The sequence below is a fragment of the Arctopsyche grandis genome, chromosome 10, assembly GCF_051622035.1.
Source record: "Arctopsyche grandis isolate Sample6627 chromosome 10, ASM5162203v2, whole genome shotgun sequence".
NCBI classification, from domain to species: Eukaryota; Metazoa; Arthropoda; class Insecta; order Trichoptera; family Hydropsychidae; genus Arctopsyche; species Arctopsyche grandis.
In genome coordinates this window covers 8920112-8946143 of record NC_135364.1, presented here as the reverse complement: position 1 = coordinate 8946143, position 26032 = coordinate 8920112, and the positions used below count along the sequence as shown (strand labels likewise).

The window sequence follows — 26032 nt, the reverse complement described above, 5'->3', positions numbered from 1 at the left end:
AGTATTAGTAGTTATCGTTCTCATCCAAATGAAGTTTTGTTAAAAACAAAGACAATTTTTCCCACCTAATGTTACAAGTCTAATTCAACCCACAGGCCAAGGTGTTATATCATCAATGAAACGGCTTTGTCATGCATATCTTCTCAAAACTAATGCTGAGGAAGATTACTTGATCAATTTATGGAAAAAGAAGAGTGTATTGGATGCTACCTACATATATACACAGAATAGTAAAATCAATAATCCTGGTTCGATCATGGAGAAAGATTCTTTCTAACGTGAAAATATATTTATAGGATTGTGAGAAGATTTAGGCGAGCGAATATACAGATTAATGGAAAATTTAATATGTTGGGGAAAACATCAAGGAAGTAGTCATGATCGCGATTCAAATGATTCATGATTTCAATGAATTATGATGCAGATTTGTTTCTATTGTCAATAACAATAGAAACAATATTAAATGCATTAGTTCTGATAATCAAGAGTATACTGTATATATATTATTTAATTACCCATTCTAGAATGCATTTGACCTGCAAGACTAAAAATCTGTTGTCATGCAAGATGTTTTTGTAAAATAAAAATACTCATAATATACATACGACTTTCTTCACTTCCTGGGTTGAAGAAACTATATTATCAACCAATAAATTAAATATTATACATAGGATCAGCATGGATTCTGGATTGGATTGTGTGGATAAGAAAAAAATCAATTCTATGTTTAACATTTTTAATTTAAATAGATGTTAAATTATACCTTTAAATATTATAGAGGTAAATTATATTCTCCTAAAATATATTGTACCGTGGAGTATAAGACAAGTAAAAGAAACATTTCTACAAATAATAATAAATGCAGAAAAATCTCTTTTGTATCACTACCGCTGGAATAAATTAAAATGAACTCTTTCTGATCTTGAAGTCATATTAATTTTCACAACTAAAATCGGAATATACTGCCACTAGAGTTTTTGAAAATATTGCATTTACTCCAAAGCGGCAGCACCAGAAATAATTTCAATAAGTTCTCTGGTGATGACAGCTTGGCGAGTTCTGTTGAATGTTAAGGTAAGTTTATCAATCATCTCCCCGGCGTTTTTGCTGGCATTGTCCATAGCCGTCATCCTGGACGATTGTTCGGAGCAAGCTCCCTCTTTCATGGCATAGAACAACATTGAAGCGACTGAGAACTCCAAATAACTCTTGATTACATCACCATCCAACGAATCGTAGATGGCCAGTTTTGGTGCAGCCTAAAAATTCATTAAAAAATAATCAACACAGAGAACAGAATGCAAAACGAAAATGAACACAAAATAGAAATCAGTAGTTACTTCGATGGCAGACTGACTGAAAAGTGGCATATCAGATTGAGAGTAAGATACGACAGATTTGAAGCGATTGTAAACAATCTTTCCAGAGGAAAACTCATAGCCGGAATTCAAGATAGCGATGGTAAGCTTGGCAGCATCCAAAAATGTAGGTGGAAGACGACCAACCTGAAATCGGATTGAAAATTGTTACAATTTTTTATATTATTTATTGTAAATTTATCATATGCATGATATAATAGACACCTCGTTAGCTACAAGCATGATATTCTTTCCATAAAGACGTTGGAGAATATTACGGGACTTGTCTCCGACACACACCACTTTGGTGTTGGCGACAGCGTCGGCAGAAGCGGCAAAGTCTCCACGAATGACCTTGGAAACACCAGTGTGTACGGCACCGCAAAGTCCTTAAATATAAACAGCAACAATCAGTATTTGCACAAGGAGAGGTATATTTTAAATTTTCTGCATAGACACTTACCCCTGTCGGATGTAATGGCCACGATGAGGCGTTGAGGAGTCTGTGGCTCCACTGATGCGACTTCAGCTCTTTCGTAAAATTGCTTAGAGCCCTGTCCATAAGGCCGAGCCTGCCTTAAATCACGTTCAGCACGAGTGTACCTATAACAGATATACAATTATATACTTATGAACGGCTCTAGTAGTTTTATAATCATACATTTTCATAACATTATATATATGTAGAGTAAAAGCCTATCCTCAATGAATAAAAAATACATCACCGAGGAAAATAAAATCACCCTTATTTGATATAGCAAAATATTAAAAAAACAATTTCATAGTATTGAAATCATTATATAAAACACATTTTGCAACATTATTGATATTGATCAAAATATATTTAGTACATATAGCGAAACTATTCATACAACAAAAGCTATTTAATGTTTATCAGATTACAAACAGACTGAGAATGAGTATTTCGGTATACCGTTGAGGCAATTGATAATCCATTACAAATAAGATACGTACAAAAATAAAATACTAAATTTAAATATTTTCTTTATATATTGTACCACAGTTAGTAACCAAGTTTATAAGTTACGAGCATCGACTGTTATAAAAATTGAGTTTTTTTCAATACATTTTTCTTCTCCATAATTACATATGAACCAGCAGAATAGATTGGTGGTTAGCATATAATGCTTTGAACAGAGTGGTCACGGGTTCGAATACCACAGGTTTCTACCAGCCAGACCTTGGATTTTCGACTCCAGGTCTATCGTTTCCTATCAAATTTGCCAATTTATCTGATTTTCATTGAACCGGTTCCAACAAATTGGCAACCTTGCCCATTTTCTCGCAAAATCTCGAATTTTCAGCCATCTCGAATTTCACTGAATTATATAAAATGATGCAATTTTACAAATTTGACTGTAGATGTCTCCGTGGATGTTAATTGATATGTATTTACTGAATTAAGCTGAATTGTTAAAAATGCTGCAATTTTACAAATTGGACCATAGATGTCTCTGTGGATATTGATTGATATGCATTTATTACTTGTTTCAAATGTATAATATTTCTTGCCAGGAAGACGCATTGGGGTCACCTGTAAAGCCTTTCAGGTATAAATAACAGATAGAATTAAATAAAATGTAAAAGTATAGTAAAAACATGACTTGCTGGGTACAAGTAGCATCAAAAGCCTACGTTTAATTGACTTACTTGGCAGCCGACACCATCTTCATGGACTGTGTGATCTTCTGGATGTTCTTGACGGACTTAAGACGCATGGAGATGTGTTTTAGGGTGGCCATGCCCCTATTCTGTTGTTGGTTGACCAGGCATAGGGCCTGGCCCGATACCGCGGGTACAGCTCGGCTGAACATCTGAAATCAAAATTCACACCATCACAGTCATAAGTATAGCAGAGTGCAAAATCAATATGGAATTTCATAACTGTATATATATATGTATGTAGAGTAAAAGCCTATCCTCAATGAATAAAAAATACATCACCGAGGAAAATAAAATCACCCTTATTTGATATAGCAAAATATTAAAAAAACAATTTCATAGTATTGAAATCATTATATAAAACATATTTTGCAACATTATAGATATTGATTAAAATATATTTAGGATAATTAGGAAATAGCTAAAAAAATTTTTTTTTCTGGATATATATTCAGTAATGATTTTACAATAGTGATAAATGAAAAGGAACAAACCATGGATTAAATTAAATTATAAATTGACATGAAGTAACCGTCAGTGTGAGAGGTGATGTGAGGCGGGTGTCTGAGTTGCGTTATGTAATTTGTCGGCCACATAACCAATAAGGTTGAGAGAGTGGGGGTGACGCAGGGGGGGAGGCGGTTCCACGGAGCGCCCGGGAGCTGCGCCCCCGTCCCGAGGAGCCCCCAGCCGCGTGCGTTTGGCTACATAACTAACCTTGATCGACAGCAGTCGCTTCCGTGCAATAAGACTTCAGCCGGTCGAAACACTGCTGCCAACGCACAGAGTACGCCACCTCGATCTCATGTCATGTTTGGCCGTAGCAGTATTTTTCGCGACCGTTGCACGTGTATATTTATTTGGAATATCTTGTTATGTGCAACTGTTTTCGCGGTGAAAATTTTATATATACATATAATTGAAGTTTTAAAATGGTATTGAATTATTTTACATATACATTTTTATAATTTTTGAGAAATTGGTTTTTATCTGTCATTTCCATTGATGTATAATACACATAGATGGGCCCTGACGTGTGATTTTGGTTGGAGATCTTGTCTTCACTAACTGAGGGGTGCGGGGGATTTAACTAGCGGGGAAGTTGGGTTTTTTTCCCTACGACGCAGCGGTACCTACCTATGTATGTAAACCAATGAAAGAAGAAACCAAGAAACTGTGCATGCGCCATGTATTTTGCGGTAATTGGACTATTCGTCACATTTGGGTGGTCACAAAGACAATTTTTGCCATGAAAATCGCGAATACACAATATTTGGCACTCAAGTTCTCGTTACTATGACAGTTATCGTTTGTATGATGGACTTTTCGGCTGCCAGATGTTCCGTTATAGAGAGTTTAGTGACTTTGTGACGAGTAATTTGTGACCAGTAATCACCGAACCGTATTTTGCATGCGCCAAAAGGGAGACCAGTGTAGCACGTGAGGGCGGATCTAGTGTATTATACATCAATGGTCATTTCACAGGTTTTTGTTATAATAAAAAAAAGTAATTTCTTCAAAAAGGAAGTTTTTTACATCGCAAATATCGAAAGGCAAAGATCGAAAATCGAAAGATCTTAAGTCGAAAGATCAAAAAAAAAAGGGTACATGGTAAACGGTACTATGTATATATAATATGGGTCTACGTGACGAGATAGAATGTTAAATTACAGAAAACACAAATATCGGAAGGCAAAGATCGAAAATCGAAAGATAAAAAAAAAGGATACAACAGGAACAAGATTAACATGCTTTTCCTCCCGTATTCTGCGCGCGCACATTAATACGGGAGGAAAAGCCTGTTCCTGTTGTATCCTGCTCGCGCCAATTAAGTGAGTATGTACCGTTTACCATGCACCATTTTTTTTGATCATTCAACTTAAGATCTTTCGATTTTCGATCTTTGCCTTCCGATATTTGCGTTTTCTGTAATTTAACATTCTGTCTCGTCACGGAGACCGATATAATATATATGAGTGGCATGCGGTGAAATTATCTCTCTTTTTGTCATACAGCCTTGTTTAATATGCGCGCGCAGAATACGGGAGGAAAAGCCTGTTCCTCTTGTTCCTGTTGTATCTTGCTCACGCAAATTAAGTGAGTATGTACGACGGGGGGAGAGACCCTTTTTTTTATCTTTCGACTTAAGATCTTTCGATTTTCGATCTTTGCCTTCCGATATTTGCATTTTCGGGCGTTTCACTTTCGGTCCCGTGAGGTAGACCCGAAGTATACATATAGTATTTGTATATAATTTATTTACTCCTCTATATTTGAGAAAAATATTCCGAAAGTATTTATAAATTGAAAATATTGTTAAGCAAACATTAATCTGTCGAAATGGAATGTAATTTAAATATTTAAATTGGTGAAAACAATTTATATCAACAAAAATTAAAACATTTTATAGGACACCAATTTTTTCGCAACTAAAGTATTATTTTTTTATTGCGCTTCGGAGAAATTTTATTTGTATCGACGATTTGTCTTTATTTCTACTATTCTTTTGGTGTTTCTCTCTTTATTAATTTCAAAATGGATTTTGAAAATAAAAAAATATTTCATCATCATCATCATTCACAGCCATTTGCTATCCACTACTGGATGAAGGCCTCTCCAACACGCTTCCATTTGTCTCTCTTTTTACAAACCTCCTTTACGTTTCACTTACGATTATTAACAACTCTCATCCATCTCATTCTACCCATTTTTCTGATTTCATCCATTCATCTCCCCGGTGGCATTTATTTTGTCCATTTATCATCCGTTCCTCTAGCTTCGTGACCCGCCCATTGCCATTTAAATTTCTTTACTCTTACCATCACATTAACCAGAATCTAAAATTCCACTGTGCCCAAAGTAAAAGATCTTTGATGAATGTGTCTTGCCAGTGATAACGTATATATACGAAACTTGGGCAATGAACTGAACGCTAGAATGCTGCATAAGGTCCAGTGCTTTGAAAGAGGTATGGAATGCCGTATGCTTGGCAAAAATATGTATATGTATGTATATATGTATATACAAGAAAAATGAAGTGTTTAAAAATTCTGTTAATTAAAATAAAGTAATTTTAAAACACACCGAAGTGATAACCAACTGCGTGGACTATAGTGGTTAGTATATGTTTTCGAGTGGTCATGGTTCGATTCCCACTGGTAGCTGTTGGCCAGACCTTGGTTTGTGACTCCAGATCGATTGTTTCCTTTCAGAGTTTGCCAATTTTTCTTATTTTTTATTGAAACGGTTCCTTTAAATTGGCATTTCCTTTACAATCTCTCTCAAGTTATACAGCGTCTTGAAGTTCGCCAATTTCTATAATAAAATGCTGAAAAAATTTCTCCTTAGAGTTCACTGTAGATGATGTTTATATGAATTCGCATTGTATAAAAATGCTCGTATTAATTGTTTTATTGTATTGTATCTGTTTAAGTACACACTTCGCTTTAGAGCGATCTCAGAAGGCGAGTATGCATGTTCAATTAAAATAAAATAAAATAAAATATAAGTAGTACTTTGAATTTGGAACAAAGCTTTTCAAAATAATTTTCGTTGTGTTTTTCAATATACAATTGGTATATATGGTTTTCAATATACATACAACTGCTATAATTGGTATTTAAATATATTTGTAAGTGATTAATTATTACAAAGACAATATTTTCAAAAAAATTTATTATACATATTACGAAATGTATATACAAAAAAATTCTTGATAAAAAAACATAAATCAACATTGATTTTTGACATTTGCGTCTTTTGCGAGAAAATGTTTACCATGTCACATCCCAAGAGAAATGAAATCCATCAACGTTGTGCTACTATAAAATTTCGAAAGGATATCATCACCCTCAACAAATATCCATTACAGGAGATATAAAAATAGACACGACCAGACATATACAATTTTTGCAATACATGTAGTGTAATATAAAATTAATTATTTTTCTCTTTTTCGTCATATTTGCCCATATTCTGATATCCTGTGACGTATCCCGTGTCTGAAGTAGGGTTTTCGCGTCCTTCGATACCTTTTCCTTTCCCGCTCTCGTCAAATCTCTCCTTATGGGCGCCCGTATACTTTGATACGTCTGTTAATCTATTGAAACGAAAATATAATAATTTATCAAGATTATGGCGAAATATTATTGAAAAGAAGTAAATATATCGAATGAGATTTGACCTTCCGTATACGTCATTGCTTTTTCTTGGGTTGAAATATACACCTGGCGCTCCGCAATTCGTCATGCTTGTAATTACTTCTTCCAGATCGATACCTTTAGAGCAGCACAGGTCTTGCAAAAAGTACATGTAGTCGTTGTGGTTGATTTTAAGGGCTTTTAATTTTTTGAAACATATTGCCGTGTCCGTGGTGGTTAGCCTTTTATTGTCAATCACCCGTGCTTGCTTCATCCATTTGTCGCTTTGAGATAAGCTGATTTGCATCCCGTTAGATCTGGGGTCGCCGAAATAAGAAAAAGCCATAAACATATCTTTAAAAGTTGGATTTTCAGGTAGCTGAAACGATGATCTGTACATTTTTCAATTGGAATTTAGCTAACGCGTTACTTTCGGAACTTGAATTTGGAAAAAAGCGAAAACAAATGAATTGTTATAATTTTTTTTAAATAAAAAAAACAATCATGTTTTTAGCACGACAGTGAATTCAAAAAGTGTACGTATATAATTAATTAAATGTCGCTGAAGTTAAACACTTGTAAGCCGAATTATAAGAGTTAAAATAAAGATTAGTCTGAAGGAGATTAAGTTTAAGAAACTGGCAATTTTTTACGTGAATTGAATATTAATTTTTATGTCGCGTTCAAGAGTTTAACTTTTTGTTGTGAATAGCAAACGCTTTTGAATTTTTAATTATATTTTTACCACATAAATAAGTATGGGATCTTGGATTATTATTGTAAGGAATTTATTAACACACGGGAAAGTTTTTATTTATATTTAAATAAAGTTTCATGACTTGTTTTATTAGACCACGTAAAAAGCTCGAATTTCTGAAAAATTTACCTCAGGCTTTATTTTTTTTTAATTATTCGCATCCGAGTTAAGTATGGAATTTGATAAATTTGATTAGTTTATTTTGCGGTCTATATTGAGAATTTCCTTTTATATATTTTCGTCGGCACGTTTAATTAATGCGAATTTGACTTTAACGCGAAAGTATTTTGACCTTTTTTTTATAGCAGATCATTGCTGTAGGAAGGGATGAAATGGAAGGGGAGGTGAGGAACTGCGATGAGGTGGGAGGGGGGGCCCAATGGGGCAAAAACGTTGCTTGTAAACGAAATTTGCGATTTTTTGTGCGAGGTTTACAGCGCCAGAATAATAATTATAATTTTATTATGCGAAGGTTTTTTCGCCTATCAAAAGTACAAAATTTTCACGTGATGGTCGGAAAACGCGTATTATTCGATTTAAAGGGTTATTTGAATGTTTGTCTTCAGTAATGGAATAAAGGGGGAAATTTGATAGAGAAAACGAACGGAAAAAAATGTTATTTCACCAGGTCTTTCTGATTTTTTTCCCATTCCCCTCCAACCTCATACTGCCCCTTTCATTTTTTATGCGTTTGATTCAAAAAGAAATTTCCCCTTTGATTCAATAATATCAAATATGTATGCATGTATGTACATATATGTACATATGTATATAAAAGTTTAGTGTCGCTCGTATAGGCACTTGGGGTAATAATAAAAGACATTCCGATTAAAACAAAAAAAATGTATATTTACGTACCAATACTTTGCCCGTGTTTTGTATTTTGATCGTGAGGTATTTCAATGGTGTTTTTGTTTTTAAAGTATTCGCAATATACAAATTTAAAATTATTGAATTCGATGCATAGAAGTAAAAACTATAAACCTGTGAGACAGTAAATCCGAATTAGCAGCCTTTTTGCAAATTTATAGTCGAAACAGCGAAACGCGAAACCAAATGAACCTGTGAGTATTGTCCAATTACCATGCATTTATTGGTGACATATGTACATCTGCAAATCCATATATGTGTGTAAGTACATACCTATATATGTTTGTGTGTATGTATGCAGGATTTAGTATTTCAAATTCCGAAGAGTGCATGTATAAATGATTTAGTTGCCATTTGAGTCCAGGCCCGGCCCGGTTGAGTATGGCGCCCTTAGGCAGATTGGTTTTCAGCGCCCCTTCCTATATATTTTTAAACAATAAACTTAATAAAAGGTACAATTTTTATTTAAAGTAGTCACGTTTTATGTTCAATATATAATATCAATAAAATTTTCGAAAGTAACATGTCATCATGGAATAGATTTTATAATATATTTTTATTTTAAACAACACATAGACAGTATTTGTTTGCGGGTCACAAAAATGCTGGGATTCTTACTACGAATTAGTAAACCTTTCCAGAGTGCGTTGGTGCTTAAAATTCTTTATGAATCTCTAGTACGTAAAATTCTAGAATTTTCTTCCATTATATGGAGTCCTACTCATATGACTCATTCATTGAAGATTGAGAGCATCCGAAAACGGTTTCTCAGATATCTTTATATGATATTGTATAGTTATTATCCGTGGCTATATCCTAGTGCTTTCTTATTAGGGGTGTTAGGCTTCAACTCATTAAAGTCACGTCGTGCTATGTTTCGGGGAAAGTATTTTTTAAGCTATTAAATGGGTTAGTACTAGTGTTTCTGATTTCCCGGACTTTTTCAATTCCCGGGATACGGGACGGAGCCTGGGATCGTTCCGGGGATTCCAGAAAAAAAATAATTATGTATTTACAAAATATAAAATAATACATGATACATCTATTAACTGGAAAAAAACTATTAACTTGGTTTTATTGTTAAAAGGGACGAAACATTTTTTTTTAATTATTGGAATTTTCTTCTGTCAGTATGTATATTTTATTAGTCGAGGTTACTTTTATTTACGTTATTTTGTATATTTGTCTTTGATAACTCCTTATTCAATTCTTCATTCATCGTCAAACACACAATTGTTTCATCTTCATCCGAATCTAAAAGTTGCTACCATTGTGGAATCGTCAATACAAGAAGGATATACTCGCTTCATAATAGTTTCACCGTAGGATACACATTCGCTTTTATTACAACACTCAAGAATGTTTTGTTCGGTATAAAAATAGATTTATTTAAAATTTGTGTTAAAAAAATCAAGTTTCAGGCTTCCTCTTTCTTCGATTTTAATTTTCAATTCTCGGAATAATACATCGGTAAGGTCAAGTCCTTCGATATTGAGATTTTCCAAAAATAGAATTATGAGAAACGATTTTGGCCATTATGCTCATAAAACTTCCACGTTCGGGGAATGCGCTGTATTTAGTGCTAAACAACAACCCTTTGAGAATATTTTACAATTCTTTGTGCATTTGATTTATTATTTCCCTTCGCGTAGACGTGAAAATGCTGTATATATTTAAGATTTTTTAAATCCAATTTCCGGGACATGGGACAACAAAAATTCCATGAATCCCCGGAAATGTCCGTTTTTAAACTGTTATATAAAAACCATTTTAAATAAATATAAAAACCATTTTTTTTAAACTGATAATTAAAAAAAAAAGAAAAAATGAGGGCACCCCTTAGCTATGGCACGTGCCTTGTCTGCTGTACCCTTGAGCCGGCCCTGCTCGAGTCGAGTGTATGTACGACAATTCGAGAATAAAAATGGGTTAAACAAGTCTCATTGGCTGTATCACGTGTCCCTTAATTAAAAATTAATCCTACATATAATACACATCGACGGTGACAGCCACTAGCCTTTAGCCTTTGTTTGACTTTCCGCCCCCCACTCGTTTTGTCAGATTTTAATTGTTTAAACGCCTATAACTTTAAATTGAAAAACGCTAATTCGATATACTCGTTGTATGGCGGTCCTCGAGCGGCTACACTCCTCATTGCAATTTGTGTATATATACAGCTTCCTGTATTTATACAGCTACTGTGAATCCGTCTGGTGCAGCTATATATGGCATCAAATATAAGCCATTATTGGCTTTTGTTCGAATTCCTGAAAAATCAGTGTATGTATGTACCTAAAGGCAAGAAGGTTAACTGATTCAGTCAGACGGAGACGCAATCCAACAACAACACAAACGTGTTAACTTAGCTTCTCTTTTGACGCATCTCTCTCGTAAGTCATAACAATTAACAAATATTAATAATTAATAAAATATATTTTTAGGTGACCCTACCAATCACCAGGAGACACCACTGCTAATAGGTTATTTTCAATCGAGGTCTAACCAGGGCCCTCTTAGTCGCTAACAACACACTCTAACCACTTCTAAGGTTTCCGAACAATTTCAAAGCCTGATTATATAATAAGTCAAAGTCCTATGAGATTTGAATCTATGTACTAAATTAAGTAGCATCATATTGAAAACTAAATGTATGTATATATATACGTCGTTATATAGTAAACATACGTGTATATGCAATTCGAAAAAAAAGGTTTTTTGTAATATTTTTTGTGTAACATTGTACATATATAACATGTAACATTGTACAGCCAGCAGTTTGGATTAATGGTAGCGTATATATTTAGCACCACTGAGGTCGAAGGTTCGAGTCCTCGTCTAACTGCTGGTTAGCTTTGGGGGTTTTGTGACTCCAAATCGATCGTTTCTCTATCAGAGTTTGCCAATTTTATCTGATCATTGTTGAAGCGGTTCCTGAAAATTGGTATTAGATAATTTCCTGTTGTCACAAAATCTGTGTGTATAATTTGTAAAAAATATGCACAGTAATCTGAAATCTATAGATATCTCTATAGACATATCTATAATTTCGTGTTTATTATATGTTTAAAAATTGTAATAATAATTGTACACAAAAAATCTAAAAGTAATCCATAGATGTCTCTATGATTATTATATCTGTACTGATTAATTGTTATATGCTATGTATTCTGATTGTATATGTATTATTGTATATCTGACTGTTATCGTACACTCGTTGCATTGGAGCAATCTGTAATGACGAGTGTATATTGATTGTAACAATAAAATAAAATAAAAATATGTATATATATAAATATATGTACGTACATATTTATATATGATAAGCTTCGAGTTTATCACGGGGTCTACCTGTGTTTGAATACATGCTAAGCTTCTCTTTTGTTTTTGGCTTCATTCTCGTTACCCATTCAATGTCTTAATCCTTATACGGAGCTGTAAAGCCATAGTCTTTTTTCATGCGTTTACGTTAACCCCCTTTCTGGGACAACGGCCCACAAACGTAAGAGGATCTCATTTTGGCACGAGCAGTTTAGTTATTATGATTAATTTTGCTGAACATCCTCCCGAAAGTTTGTCGCAACCGGCTCGGTCAATGAGCCAAAGGGGTCCACTTAAGGGGTAGGCGAGGGGGTAAACTTGAGACCCCATTGGACAGAGTGCTGAGTGCAATAACTACTCGTTAACTGTTGGAACACGGCGTCGAAAACACAGTAATAAGGTGTGCAGCCCGTGAAATCCTTTCCTTGCTTTCACTACCGAAGAAAATCCATTTCGGGTTACTACCCATTTTCCGCAGCAGCAGACAACGCGAAAAAAAGCAAGCAACAACGCAACACCCTTTATTAAAGGGAAGGCTCGTCTCAAACACGTTTTATACGCATTTTTTTTTTATCACAACGATATTGCGAATATTTCCTCTTTCAGCGCGTTAAATAATGGAAAACGGAATGAAAAAAAAATACGATCCTCCTCGTTTCGGGTTAATTCGTTAATAGCGATGATGTATTAAAAAGAAAACGAGGTGTGCATACCTAGTAATACTTTTTTTTATTAAAAATTAATTAATTTAACGTGTTTGCTTGACGTAATCGGTTGCTATATACATATATACATATATGTATGTACGTACATGGGTAAATAATTCCTGGCTAAAAATGATGAAATTTATTTTCTACTAGTGTTGTGCCCGTTGATTTCAACGGATGCCTTCGGAAAGGATTTGATACACGAATTAATAATAGTGTAAGTTTATAGGCGCGTGTTAATAATGCGTCTTTCACCCGTTCGAAAGTATGTGTGTGTGTGTGTGTGTGTGTGTGTGTGTGTGTGTGCGTGTTTCACCCGTCGCTCGGCCTGACGTTGCACATGCCTGTCGTTGCACATGCCTGTCGTTGCACATGCCTGTCGTTGCTCGGCTTGACATCACATGACGCTCCACCCCCCCACTTCCCCGCGTCTCCTCGACCACTCGACTCTGATTGGTTGTGTGTCCACGGTTTTCACATGTCCACGGTCTGCCACATGTTACATACCCACATCCCGTCCATTTTTTTTATATATATACATGTATTGAAGTATGTGGGTAGTTATCATTTTTCGTTTATACTGTTACGTAGGGATGGGTTCGAGATCCAAATGAAAGGCAATGTCGCTTCACAGAATTTTTTCAACGATTCAGGAAGTCCACACGTAACCAGTGTTCACAGAATAATCTGATCTACCTTGTGTACCTCCTTATAAAGGACATGTTGTCCATCACAACCACCCCGAAACATCAATGTATCTATTGTCTAGGTACTTAAAGGTCTACCCTGGCGAGAATGCCAGCGTATCATTTGTCCAGGCACTTACTGAGTCCCGTTAGCCTAATTCGAGGTATCTATTGTTCACCCACGAATGTACTTAGACAGTGGATACTCTCTTTCATGTTCCCACGTTACAATACCATATACGTAATTCTGCTTCGGATATCAATTTGATGAAATATTTTCATCAAAATTTATTATTTTACGAAATAAGATGCTGGTGCAGTCGATGTTTCGTTTTTCTAGAATTCTTAGAGCCACCTTGGAGGCTGGAAGTTAAAAATAAATTCTTTCACACTTTCATATTTTAATATTTTTATCCGATACTGTTACTAAAATTGTAAGTTAAGCTGAGCAATTAATTATGTTATTCTTAACGAATAAGGGATAATTTTGTTTGTACTTTTAGATGCCGCATAGTGCAATATATAATACATACGTGGAAATTTTGGTATTTTGCAGCTTTTTCGCGCTACTTATTTATTATTATCGCCTTACTTTTTTTCAACTTTGGCATTCCACAAAACAAAGATATTTCACTTCGGTATTCAGTAGAGTACAGTCATATTGTGAATCGTCGTTTCCGAACTGTCATTGTTGAAATTTCATAAATAATACAACTAGTGATATTTGATATTCTTTTTTAAATATTTACTTTTAATTCTATTTATTTCAGTTGCAAAAAAAAATTAATAAAATTAGCCGAATATAACAGGATACTCGATTTTTTTCAATTTTTCAAATTGGCCTCCTACACTTTTAAAACCATTATTTGAATTTAATATTAAATTTATAATAATATTATAAATTTATATAGAGCTGGCCACATGTGTCGCCTGGGGGCAATCCCGTAACGACATTGTGGTAAAAATAAATTTAAGAAATTAAATTAAACCGTAGAAATAGATTAAAATAAGATAAAACTGTAGATACTAACAGGAAAAATAGTGTGGAAGATAGAAAATGATAACTGGATCAGTAGCTATTAAAATGGACCTTTATTGTGAACATATTTCTGAACAATAAAAAGTATTTAAAATTCAAAATCAATCAACATCAGATAAATGTAGACTTAATCTTATTTACTTAAGCATCACATGTTATTCACGACTTTTTATTTTAAATAATAAATAATAAAAAATATATCTGACGCCAATTTTTTGTGTCAAATACGTCCACGAGTTTCCACTGCGTTTCTACTAATCGTTACTCCAATCTGCGTATTACTTCATTTTCAAATACATATACATACATATGTAAGATCAAAATGATTTCCATCTTGGAATTCTGATGATTTATAATTTATTTGTAAATTTGAAATAATTAAAAATGATATTTGTCAGCAAATAATTTTATTCACATCTCAGTGGATACATTACTGAAGATTGGGTCAAGATGTTACCTTAGAAACCGAAATTTGATATTCCGTTAAATTTGAATTTAAGCTATACTTTTGCATTGTTCTGCAGTTCGATTGTTCTCTGATTGTATTGTCTTGTAAATCTGGAATTAAATCTATCTCCCTTTGGGGAACTTTCGTTCCATTTTATATTCCATATTGACAATATCAATTTCCTTCAATTCCATCGTTATTATTTTTGAAACAATTGCATACTGTTTACTTCGATGCGTCGATATTTAATCGCATAATTCCAAAATATCTATATAGGGTGTCGAAAATTATTTTAATCAAGTAGACTTTATGCGAAGTAAAAACGTGGCCGTCGTAAAACACGAACATGGCCGGATAATTCCGGAAGACAATATGGCAACGATGGGGAACAGGGATGGGAGCCAACAACCGGAACATCTGTGCGTCGAAAAAAGACCAATAAAACGACTAACAATAAGGGGTGGGACACAGAAGGTGTCCATCATTTCGAATAAACATTTATTCGTCCTCAACCCCGGCCGCGAGTCCCTTATCATATCCCCGTGAAGTCTATAAAATATACACGTGAAAGATAATAAAAAAATGGCTTCAACCCATCCTCCAGCCCTTCCAGTAAAATTGTAAGCCACCACGTGCTTTCGTAATAAATTCGAAATTGATTTTCGGATCCTCCTCCCCCCCCCCCCTACCGACGACGAATCTTCCGAGGTTCATCCCTTCAATTTTGTAAAACAGCGATAGCAAACCTACCGATATATGTATGTACTATGTAGTGTTGTGCCTGATGAAATATCATCGCATGGGTAAAGTTATTATATAAAAAAAAAATAAAAGAAATGTGTCGGTTCTGTGTTCGATCCTCATCGCGGTCGTATTTTTTTCAAATACCTTTAAAATACAATTAAGTTAATATAATATTTATATTTTATTGTATAATATGAAAAAAAATGGTTCAAAGCCGCGCTAAATCAAATGCAGCAGCATAGCTCGGTCGTTAAGCTTCTGCCTACACCATGAGCAGACCTCGATTGAAAAGAATTATATCTGTAGTGCTGCTGGTCAGATCTGGATATTTGTAACTTCAGGTCGATCGTTTCCTATCAGAGTTTGCCAATTTTCTCTAATTTCATTGTTGAAATGGTTTCCGATTAAAAATTAGCTAAAATCCTTCCTACCTACCATGTCACCACTATTTGAGTATGATTAATGTACAGTAAAATTTATGAACAATTCATAGATGTCTCGTTAATTTGCGAGTTTTCAGTGTCTCGTACTTCAGCGACTTGTATAAAAAAATATATGCTGTATTGCTTGTAATTGGCCAGGAAGGCGTATTGGGGTTTAGCTGTAAGGCCTTCCTGGTATAAAATAAAAATTTGGCTTGACGTAAGCATTTTCTAACTTGTAACAGACCTGTAATATAGTGATAGATCCGATGAAAATTTAATCGGGTGTATTATACATATATATGTAAGTAAAAACTACCTATCTACCTACATATATGTACATGTTGGGAATTTCGTAAACAAGTCAAAATATCTATTACGACGAGTCGATTCAAATAAATTTAATAAAAAAACAAATGAATATTTCTATAAGATTCGCCATGTTTACGCTGTTTATTTTATTTTATTTTATTTTATTAATTGAAAAATCAACAGACAGGATGTACATAGATATGTATAAAAAAAACAAATAGTAAATAAATAATATATGTAACATCCGAGTCCAATAATAGATTTTTACAAAAATGAAAAAGATAAATATAAGGAAAACAAATTAAAAAGTAAAGAATAAAGGCATGACAAAATATGTAGAACATTGCATAATTAAACTATAGTATTAAAATATTTGGAAAAGGTTATAAAATAGAATATAAGAAGAAATTGAAATTTACAAATATAAAACAAATGAAAAAGGTAAATACAAAATAAACAAATGAAAAGGAAAAGAATGAAAGCTATAATATGATTAAATAGCACATTACATAACTAAACTAAAGTATAAAAATATTGGAAATATTGGAAAAATAGAATAGGAGAAGAAATGAATCAATCGGTCAAGATTCTCTTGATGTTAGACCTGAATTGATGTAGGGAAATACCAAATAGATCAACCTCATTCAGCTCTCCATTAAACATACGATAAACGCGCTGCAGATAAAAATATTTTTGGGAATTAGTATTGAAAGGATCAAGTGAAAAGAGTGCAACGCGTCTAGAGTACCGAACTGGGATTCTGAAATTAACCTTATTTAGTAAATCAGAACAATAAAGGAAACCATTTATGAGCTTAAAGAAGAATATAGCATCAGTATGTCGTCGCCTGACAGAAAGATTGTCAAAAGAAAGGATTTTTAAATTTATATTACAAACACTAAGCGAAGCCGGGCAAAACAACTAGTACAATATAAAACAGCAATAGAAAAATAAAATAATTAATTAAATAAATTATTTTTCAATATATGGCGCTAAATGCTCAGAGAAATTTTTCCTAAAGGAAACATTGGTAGAAAACAGTACTACTAATTCAATCACCGAATATGTTTGCGCAAAATCTTGACAATGTGTTAGTTTGATTAGAAGGGGGAGTATTTACACAGTTACAGAAAGGGTGAGAGTAATGTGATTTAACAAATTGCTCTCACCCTTTCTGTAACTTTTAATATTTTAGTAACAACGTACTGCTGGCTTAAAAAATAGTTGATAACTTTCAAATGACATACGGCACCGATTCAAATTCGATATTCAGATTTTCAGGCGCGTGGGCTTAGAAAGGTTTGCCACTGCTGTTATATAATAAGTATTTGTATGTGTAAAAGTAGTCAGAAAAGGGGACAGCTCACGTAGGGGCGATTCGGGTTAACGGAATTACCGCGACACGGCTTATTCGGATGAACGTTTACGGGTGTTTGGGACCCCGGCTACGTGCGGGTTGCCGAAGACTGCTTGCTCTCTAATAAAGTCTCATAAAAGGGCGTGGGCGAATGCGCAACCACAAACAGATTACTGTTCGGGCAGGTCGACTAAAGGGCACGCACCCCCAATTAATTGTTTATCAGATGTGTGCCCTTAATCTGCGATTAATGTAAGAACGTTCATCGCTTGAATGAAAATGTCAAGGAAAATTGTTAGCGGTCGACGTGTGCTTTTCCCCACATTCTCAGTCTCATTTACGTCATTGCCCAGGGGACGAAATTAATGTTCGAGCTTCTTTATTATTTATTATTAGCTCTATGGTGAGTGATTTATAGTAATAAAGAATTAAAATGAAATTTCCCTTTATATAAAATATGTCGGTGACCGTCACCGCATCGAAAGGTCGAAAAATCGAAAATGTTCGTTTACCATGAATACATATGAAAATCGGGTAGTATATACATACATACATATATATATATATATATATATATATATATATATATATATATATATATATATATATATATATATATATATATATATATATATATATATATCAGTAGCGTGCGGTAAAACTCTCTCTCCCCCCCGTCGTACAGCCTCACTTAATTTGCGCGAGCAGGATACAAGAGGAACAGGCTTTTTCTCCCGTATCCTGCTCGCGCACATTAAGCAAGGCTCTACGACAAAAAGAGAGATAATTTCGCCGCATGCCACTGATACATATTATTTATATGTACATAGTACCGTTTACCACGCATACATTATTTTTGATCTTTCGACTTAAGATCTTTCGATTTTCGATCTTTGCTTTCCGATATTTTTTGCTTTTTCGATCTTTCGATGCTGTGATGTAGAACTAAAATTTATTTTTTTTATTTTTATTTTTTACATATACATACATATACCATGAAGGCCTTACAGGTAACCCCAATGCGCCTTACTGGCCAATTACAAACATTGCAGCATTTTTTTTATTATACAAGTCACTGAAAAACTCGCAAATTAACGAGACATCTATGAATTGTACATACATTTTATTGTACATTAATCAATCTCAAATAGTGGTGACAGTAGGTAGGAATGATATTTAGCCAATTTTACCGGGAACCGTTTCAACAATGAAATCAGAGAAAATTGGCAAACTCTGATAGGAAACGATCAACCTGGAGTCACAAATATCCAGCTCTGACCAGCAGCACTACAGATAAATTCATTTCAATCGAGGTCAGCTCACGGGATCGAACCCGGCGCCTCTCGACGCTAACCAGAAGCTTAACGACCGAGCTATGCTACTGGCTATATAAAAATATGTATGTACAATGTATGTTATGTAAAATATGTACGTAAAAAGACTTTTTTGACACAATTGATGGAATTTATGTCGTACTTTCTTCAAAATCAGACTGAAACTCTTTACGCGGAAATTGTAGAACTAGGCGTTGTTTCGAAGACTTTCCTCCTTATTTAAACTATATTAAAATCTCCATTTGCTTATTATACGATTTTAATGACATTTTCTTACATTGATGTTTTGAAATTGTGTTGTCAAGATCAGTCTTAAATGTATGTACATATACTTTTATATATATCTTTCGGTATTTCTGAAAATAAATCCTTCGATTTATTAATTTTGACAATGTATAAATTCAGCGATTTATATAGATTATTATGAAATAAGAGAACGACACCCGATAGGAGATTCGAGCAATTAGTTGAAATCCCACGTTCTTAACCTTTTTTGAACTTATACATCCACTTTTAACTCTCACCTCTCGTCAACTAGACTTTGACAAAGCTCGTTTCTCTTTAATCAATTAATTTAATTGGACGCTTTCGTGCGATTTCATTCCAAATAATTTTCTAAATGGTTGTTTTTCGGCTTTGATGGTCGCCGTTACATTCACCTAGCGATCGTTTAAATTGAATTTCACACCACAATATATGTACGTATACAATGCATACGTACATAGATAGGTTTGAGCTGAACTGAACATCTTCAATACTGCTGGGCAATATTCGAAAATTGGCATTTTCGCATGCACTACGTACGATTTTCCTCAATGGTGCATGTGCTTTTGCAAATGAGTCTGGCTTTTTGTTTCGGAAAGAACATCATACAGACAGTCATATGCTGGATGCTGGGCATAGAAATACTTTTGTAATACAGACCAATTGTTTTGCCCAAGAATGCAGTGCATTCGACAACGAAAAACGAGCATATTTTTTAGTCGTTCGTATCAAAATTTCTCAGCTATATGACATACCTACAGAAGCACTGAAATGGAATTGAAGTGCTAGGTTTAATTTGAATGTGTCATTTTCAATATTTCATTTTGACAACAAAAGCCTAATCGTACGAAGCCCGCCGACTTAAATATTAAATCAGAAAGGGACGAAGAGGAATATTATTCACAAAGGGACAAAGTCTCAAAAACAAAACCTTGTTCTTAAAAAGAATAATGTTAAGCCATTCTTTTAACTGTATACAGAGTAGTCGTTATAAAATAATTAACCTGTAAAATTTATCTTTTAACATTCTTTAAGTTAAATCGAAGTTGTTGGATTTTTTTGGAACGCTGTTGCTTATTAATTATTTTTTACATTATGTGTAATAAAGTGTACTTTGAAAAAATGTTCAAATATTTATACACAAAGCTTTGTTTTGGTATTTTTATTTATATATAAAATTGGCTATTATTCGTTTTAGTAAAAAACATGACTCTTGAAACCTTTTTTTTTTGATAAAGGTCACCTTTAACTATATAATACTTTACATCCCAGCACTCCTCTATTTATAATTCACGAGGGAAAATTTCAAAGACGTGGGTAAAATCATGTAAATAATATAAAGTTATTTGACATCAAAAATATTTGTCGGAAACAATCAAATAAATGCAAACGAGAATGTCAGAATTTTTTTCAAATAAAGGAATAAATGTAACATAATTGTATGAAATCGTTCTAACTACATACATATAATGTAATATATCAAGTTTTTTGTGATCTTTGTTATATCGACGTTTGCATGGTATTTCGATGATTTTATTAGGTGAATTATGAGAATTCTTCCGAGACGTAGTTTCCGGATATTTTTCGTGTAGTAAAACTGCTATGACATCTAGATTTATGGGATTTCAAACTGGCGAACTTTGACCGAAGACTAAGGATCCATTCAACAAGCCATGCATGTAGGAGGGTTACATAATAATAATATGCAGAACGGTTAACAGTTTTCCGTGGAGAAAACACGTCGGTTTTGCCTTTGATTAAATATTTTCCCTTCACGATAAATATACGAATACGTACGTCGTACTTTCACGGTAATATTGAATTTGATTTATTTTGTTTTTTCACGAAAAGTTTACCGTGAAAATCGAGTATAATTTTCCGTTTATATTCCACACGGTCGCTATAACTCAACGTCTCGAATGCGTTGCGTTTAACGATCTTTAACTTTGTGTTGTTGAAATATTTTCATATGATAAACAAGACATCAAGTGGGCGGAATTAATGAATATTTTCTAAGAAAAAACAAACAATTACGCTGTTTCGTTTCAATTTCAAATTTTTCCGCAGCACGCAGATAGTACCTATATATATACCTAATATATCTATGTAATTGTACTGTCATATACTTGTTCCATTGTGCACACACGCTATTTTATAAATATGTATGTATCGATTATTCACGCTGTTATTTCGAGTTTAAAAATCGTGCACTCCCACACGAGTCTTCCAATTTTTGAGCGAAATTGCAAAAGGTATGATAATGTGATGTCCTATTTGCATATATTGAATACGTTATGGCTGAAAGCACACGCGGTGCACTACAACTGCACCAAAACGGGGCATTCAGATGCACTACACTTGACGCAAATATTATGAAACACAATAAAAACTTTTTTTCAATGTTGACATTTTCATATTAATTTGCCAATATGCATATATGCTAGAATTTTAAATTTCAATATTTGTTGACTTGTTTTATAACCGTACATTGATGGTTTATTTATTGAAAATATGGACCTTTATAGCACTATGAGCTATTACATCGTAAAATTCAAATGTAAATAATAAAACATATAAAAAAATGGATTGAGTGTTTTGTAATACATTCCATAGAAGGAAAACTCATTTATGAAGAATCTTCTACATTTATGAAGTAAATATCAATAACAGGGAGGGAAAGGTTGTCTTCTTTGCTGGTCCATTTTTGTTTCGTTCAATGTTCAGCAATGCAGATTTTCGTAATGTTGATCGATCAAAGCAATTATTAAGCCATTCGTATTGAAGTTTTTGCCACCCACTGCTGGATGAAAGATTTCCAACAACGGATTGCAAAACCGGTATACCGGTTTTTACCGCAAACTATTTTATCGCGAATTAAATATAATACATATACAGGCATATTATTGCATAATATTACATTAAAAATTGATGCACATGGCGTATTGTGAATTATCTTGTGTGGAATTAGTGTATTTTCAAATCTAGGTTAATTATTTTAGGAAAAATAACCACATGCAGATATCTAACCCAAGAAAAAAGCGACTGTTAAAATTTTCCGACTTTTCTAGATAAAATAAATATCCAATAAATTGGTATCCTCCGCCTCAGTTTTTCACAAATTCAAGTTATTAGCATCTTCAATTTGTTGAATCTTATAAATGCTACCTACTGAATGTACTTCTCGCAAACTTAATGTGTTTCAAAAATGTTTTGATTGTCAATAGATGTCTCGAATTGTATTCTAGGCACTGTTATGTTTGAAAAATTGTTAGAACTGTTTTACAAGTATTAATCTAACCATATGTGTCACTTTGAGGTAATTCATGTTATGGCACATATATTGTTTGTATGTAAAAATAAAAATAAATAATCCCATCCCACATATTTTTCAAATTTCATCCATGGCTTTTTACTGAATTTTCCAATCTCTCGCATTTGTGGAGCACTTGTACAAGGGGTTAAATAATTATTTCTATTGATATTGATCAATGTTTTTATTTCGTAATGATATATTTCGAATCAGTTTTGATGAGTAATACATAAATACGAAGACAGCATTATTGGATATATAAAATGAAATACATGTATTGGTCACTCGCTATCTATTACAGTGTGGCAAATGTTAATTTCAAGCTTAAAACTTTTTGAAAATTTTTAATTTAATTTTTCAGAACTTTCACCCGCTAATAAAATAAATTATATTATAGCATCAATCAAATTGTACGTGCAAACGTGTTCATACAGTTTCAAGCGAAAAGTTTTCACTATAAATCAGAATGACATTTACAAGAAGGATACGCTTTTGAATTGCATTAATTTATTTTCGAGTGGAGCGAAGATAATTGGCTTTTTTATCATATACATATAGTATAGCCATGAATAAAGTGTGCGTTTCGCTTTCCCAAGACGTTTCTTTGCCGAGCAAATAAATGGCCGAATAAAGCTTTAATTTAAAAAGAGAATTAAAATCTTAAGCGAAATTCGTGTATCAGATTTTTTCCTTTCTTTCATTCGAAACGGAATTTCTTCACTCGCATGAGCCACTCGTTTATATTTTTTTTTTGCCAAGCGAATATTGCCTATAAAATATAAAGCGTGGGGAGAGAGATATAAGCGAACAGAAGGCATCGGAGAATCACATTTCCAAAATATCCTACGGTCAAGGGTAATAAATCGGTTTTATTCGAGAGATAAAAGGGGAGAAGAAACGCCCAAGAGCTACTTTACGGTGTGACATGACATAGAGCCGGTTACTGGCTTCATATAATTTTGAGAAGCTTTCAAACTCTAAAGCCCGTCAATATCGTTCACAAATATGCGCACACACACTTAATATAATACTATATTATTTAAAAAGTAATATTTTAGATGTTTCGATTAAATTGTGCAGAGGTATTTTCTATCCAGTCTGTCAGTGCTGATAGTTTAGTGTAGACCCCTGGGTAGAAAGGTCTGGCGCATCCTTTACCCCAGGATACGACACCGACTATTTGACCCTTTACTGTCAAAGGGCCCCCAGAATCACCTTGACATGCATCCTTTCCTCCCTCTTGGATACCAGCGCAGAACATCCTATCCGTTACAGCAGCGAAATTTTCATACGCCACTGCACAATCATCCTGTTTGATCAATGGAACAATGGCCTTTCTGAGGACCGTCGAGACGGACCCCGACTCCTGTGAATAAAAATATAAAAATCAAAGCTCAGCCACTTATCGATTATACATGTATAATAAACAAAAGTTCTTTTTAAATATAAAATATGTTCCGTCAAAAAATCAGGTCAAATATTATCATAAATATATAGGGCCCCATTTGGGTCAGTGGCCTCTTAGCTGAGAGTACCCCAAATACATGCATTACAATTTCCGGCATCAATCCTAATCTTGTATGAATAAACCGATGTGCCAAGATAATGTACGTAAAACAACAACAAAATAAATTTCGACCATAAAAGTAAACGGCTTTATACGTCGCTATTAATCGAGTGGTGCCTGGTATATGTAATATTACATATGTATATACGTATGTATGTAAAAAGGGTCGATTTAATCGGCGGAACATAGTATGGCGTTCGAAGGTTGTTCTAAGTTATTTATGAATTTGAAATATTTAATTTGCAATACCTGAGTTTTTCCCCATCCGGTAACGGTCGCTTCGGTGCCCTGTTCCAAGACGAAATTTTTATCGACAACTTTTATCGGAGCGATATTGGATTCAAATGTTAAAGGTTCTTTCAGCTTCAATATTGCTACGTCGTAGTCCATATTTTGATTACTGAACTTTTCATGGTATTTTCCGGTCTCTATGTCGACAATTTTTCCTCCATTATCCGAATACGTAGAGCCAACTCTGACCTGCATCGATTTTGCGGGATTTGATCTGAAGTACGACACAAATTTCATTTGTAATATCAATTTATTTTATTATAAAAATTATTGCATAACGAAGCTCACTGGCTTAACAATTGTTTACCGGATTAGTGATCGTGAATTCAAATCACGACCGACATCGAAATATTTATTCTATTTTCTCAATGATTACGATTATATTCTGGCAAGATCTGGATGGTTATAAAATCTAGATCAAACCGTTTCCTGTCAGAGTTTGTCGGTTTGACAATAGTTTTTGAGACCGTTCAATACAAAATTGGCTCTACTAAAATCCAACCTACGCACCAAAATCATAATCTATTTCCATTTTCCTCTATTTTCGTACCAAAAGACAAATAAAGATAGAAATTTTTCTTAAAAAAAACCTCACAACATGTATAAATGTTTCATAAAGTGGAAGTGCGCTATGCTGGGTATCGAATTTGCATTAAAAATATATATCTATTACATCAGATACATTTTATAAAATCGTCTACACACTTTACAATTTCGATATTGATAATTTAATTTTTGAACACGTAATCTTGAGACGTAATTTATAATATTTACCCTATTATACAATGTGCAGCTGTCAGAACAAGGCTTTCAGATATAATAGAACCGCCACAATTGTGACCAAATCCCTTAACCATAATTGATACTTGGTATGGTACTTGGCTTATATCAACAGTTTCTCCTCCGACAATTTTCCCTTGACGAACTGTGGAATATTCCGGTAGTTTGACTCCTAAAAGGAATTACATACATGCCGATTAACACCCACACGTATAATTTATAATCGTGTGTAAGAAAACAGTTTGTAGAAATATCATACTAACCGAAACATGTTGTCGCAGTTAAGGCGAGTGCAAGAAATGCTAGGCTTCGGGAACGAAGCATTGTGTCAGGGGGTTTTCTTTCGAAAGATATATGAGGTAATAAAACACATTTGCCGCTTTTATAAAGTCCTTAATCGTTTATCTCGATCTGAATTATGTGATTGAGTTATAAAAACCGGCCACTCGACAAGTCAATTCGTTACAGCACATAATTTAAACGTTATCAGTATGATGAAGTTAAAAATATATACAATCACTCCTCATATGAAAATACACTCTCATATTCAATGAACTGAAACGGATCAGCTGACTTATTATATACGTTATATAATGCAATGTAATAACATCGTATTTAATTAGGAAAATCAATGTTGATCTACATA

The 26032-nt window shown here is 33.7% G+C and overlaps 2 protein-coding genes and 1 pseudogene across 2 annotated transcripts; all 3 read right to left on the bottom strand.

Annotated features, from left to right (window-relative positions):
• Positions 1–600: 600 nt before the first annotated feature.
• On the bottom strand, positions 601–3867 carry ATPsyngamma (ATP synthase, gamma subunit). The gene is made up of 6 exons (XM_077439140.1): positions 3759–3867; positions 3030–3193; positions 1822–1961; positions 1584–1747; positions 1341–1505; positions 601–1259 (listed from the first exon to the last, which is right to left on the bottom strand). The coding sequence occupies exons 2-6, from the start codon at positions 3191–3193 to the stop codon at positions 993–995; spliced, it is 900 nt and encodes a 299-aa protein (XP_077295266.1). The 5' UTR covers positions 3759–3867; the 3' UTR covers positions 601–992.
• A 3110-nt stretch (positions 3868–6977) lies between these two features.
• LOC143917679 (tubulin polymerization-promoting protein homolog pseudogene) lies at positions 6978–7580 on the bottom strand (annotated as a pseudogene).
• Positions 7581–23802: 16222 nt separating this feature from the next.
• LOC143917678 (trypsin-1-like) lies at positions 23803–25710 on the bottom strand. The gene is made up of 4 exons (XM_077439260.1): positions 25650–25710; positions 25381–25558; positions 24565–24820; positions 23803–24111 (listed from the first exon to the last, which is right to left on the bottom strand). The coding sequence occupies exons 1-4, from the start codon at positions 25708–25710 to the stop codon at positions 23803–23805; spliced, it is 804 nt and encodes a 267-aa protein (XP_077295386.1).
• Positions 25711–26032: the final 322 nt, after the last annotated feature.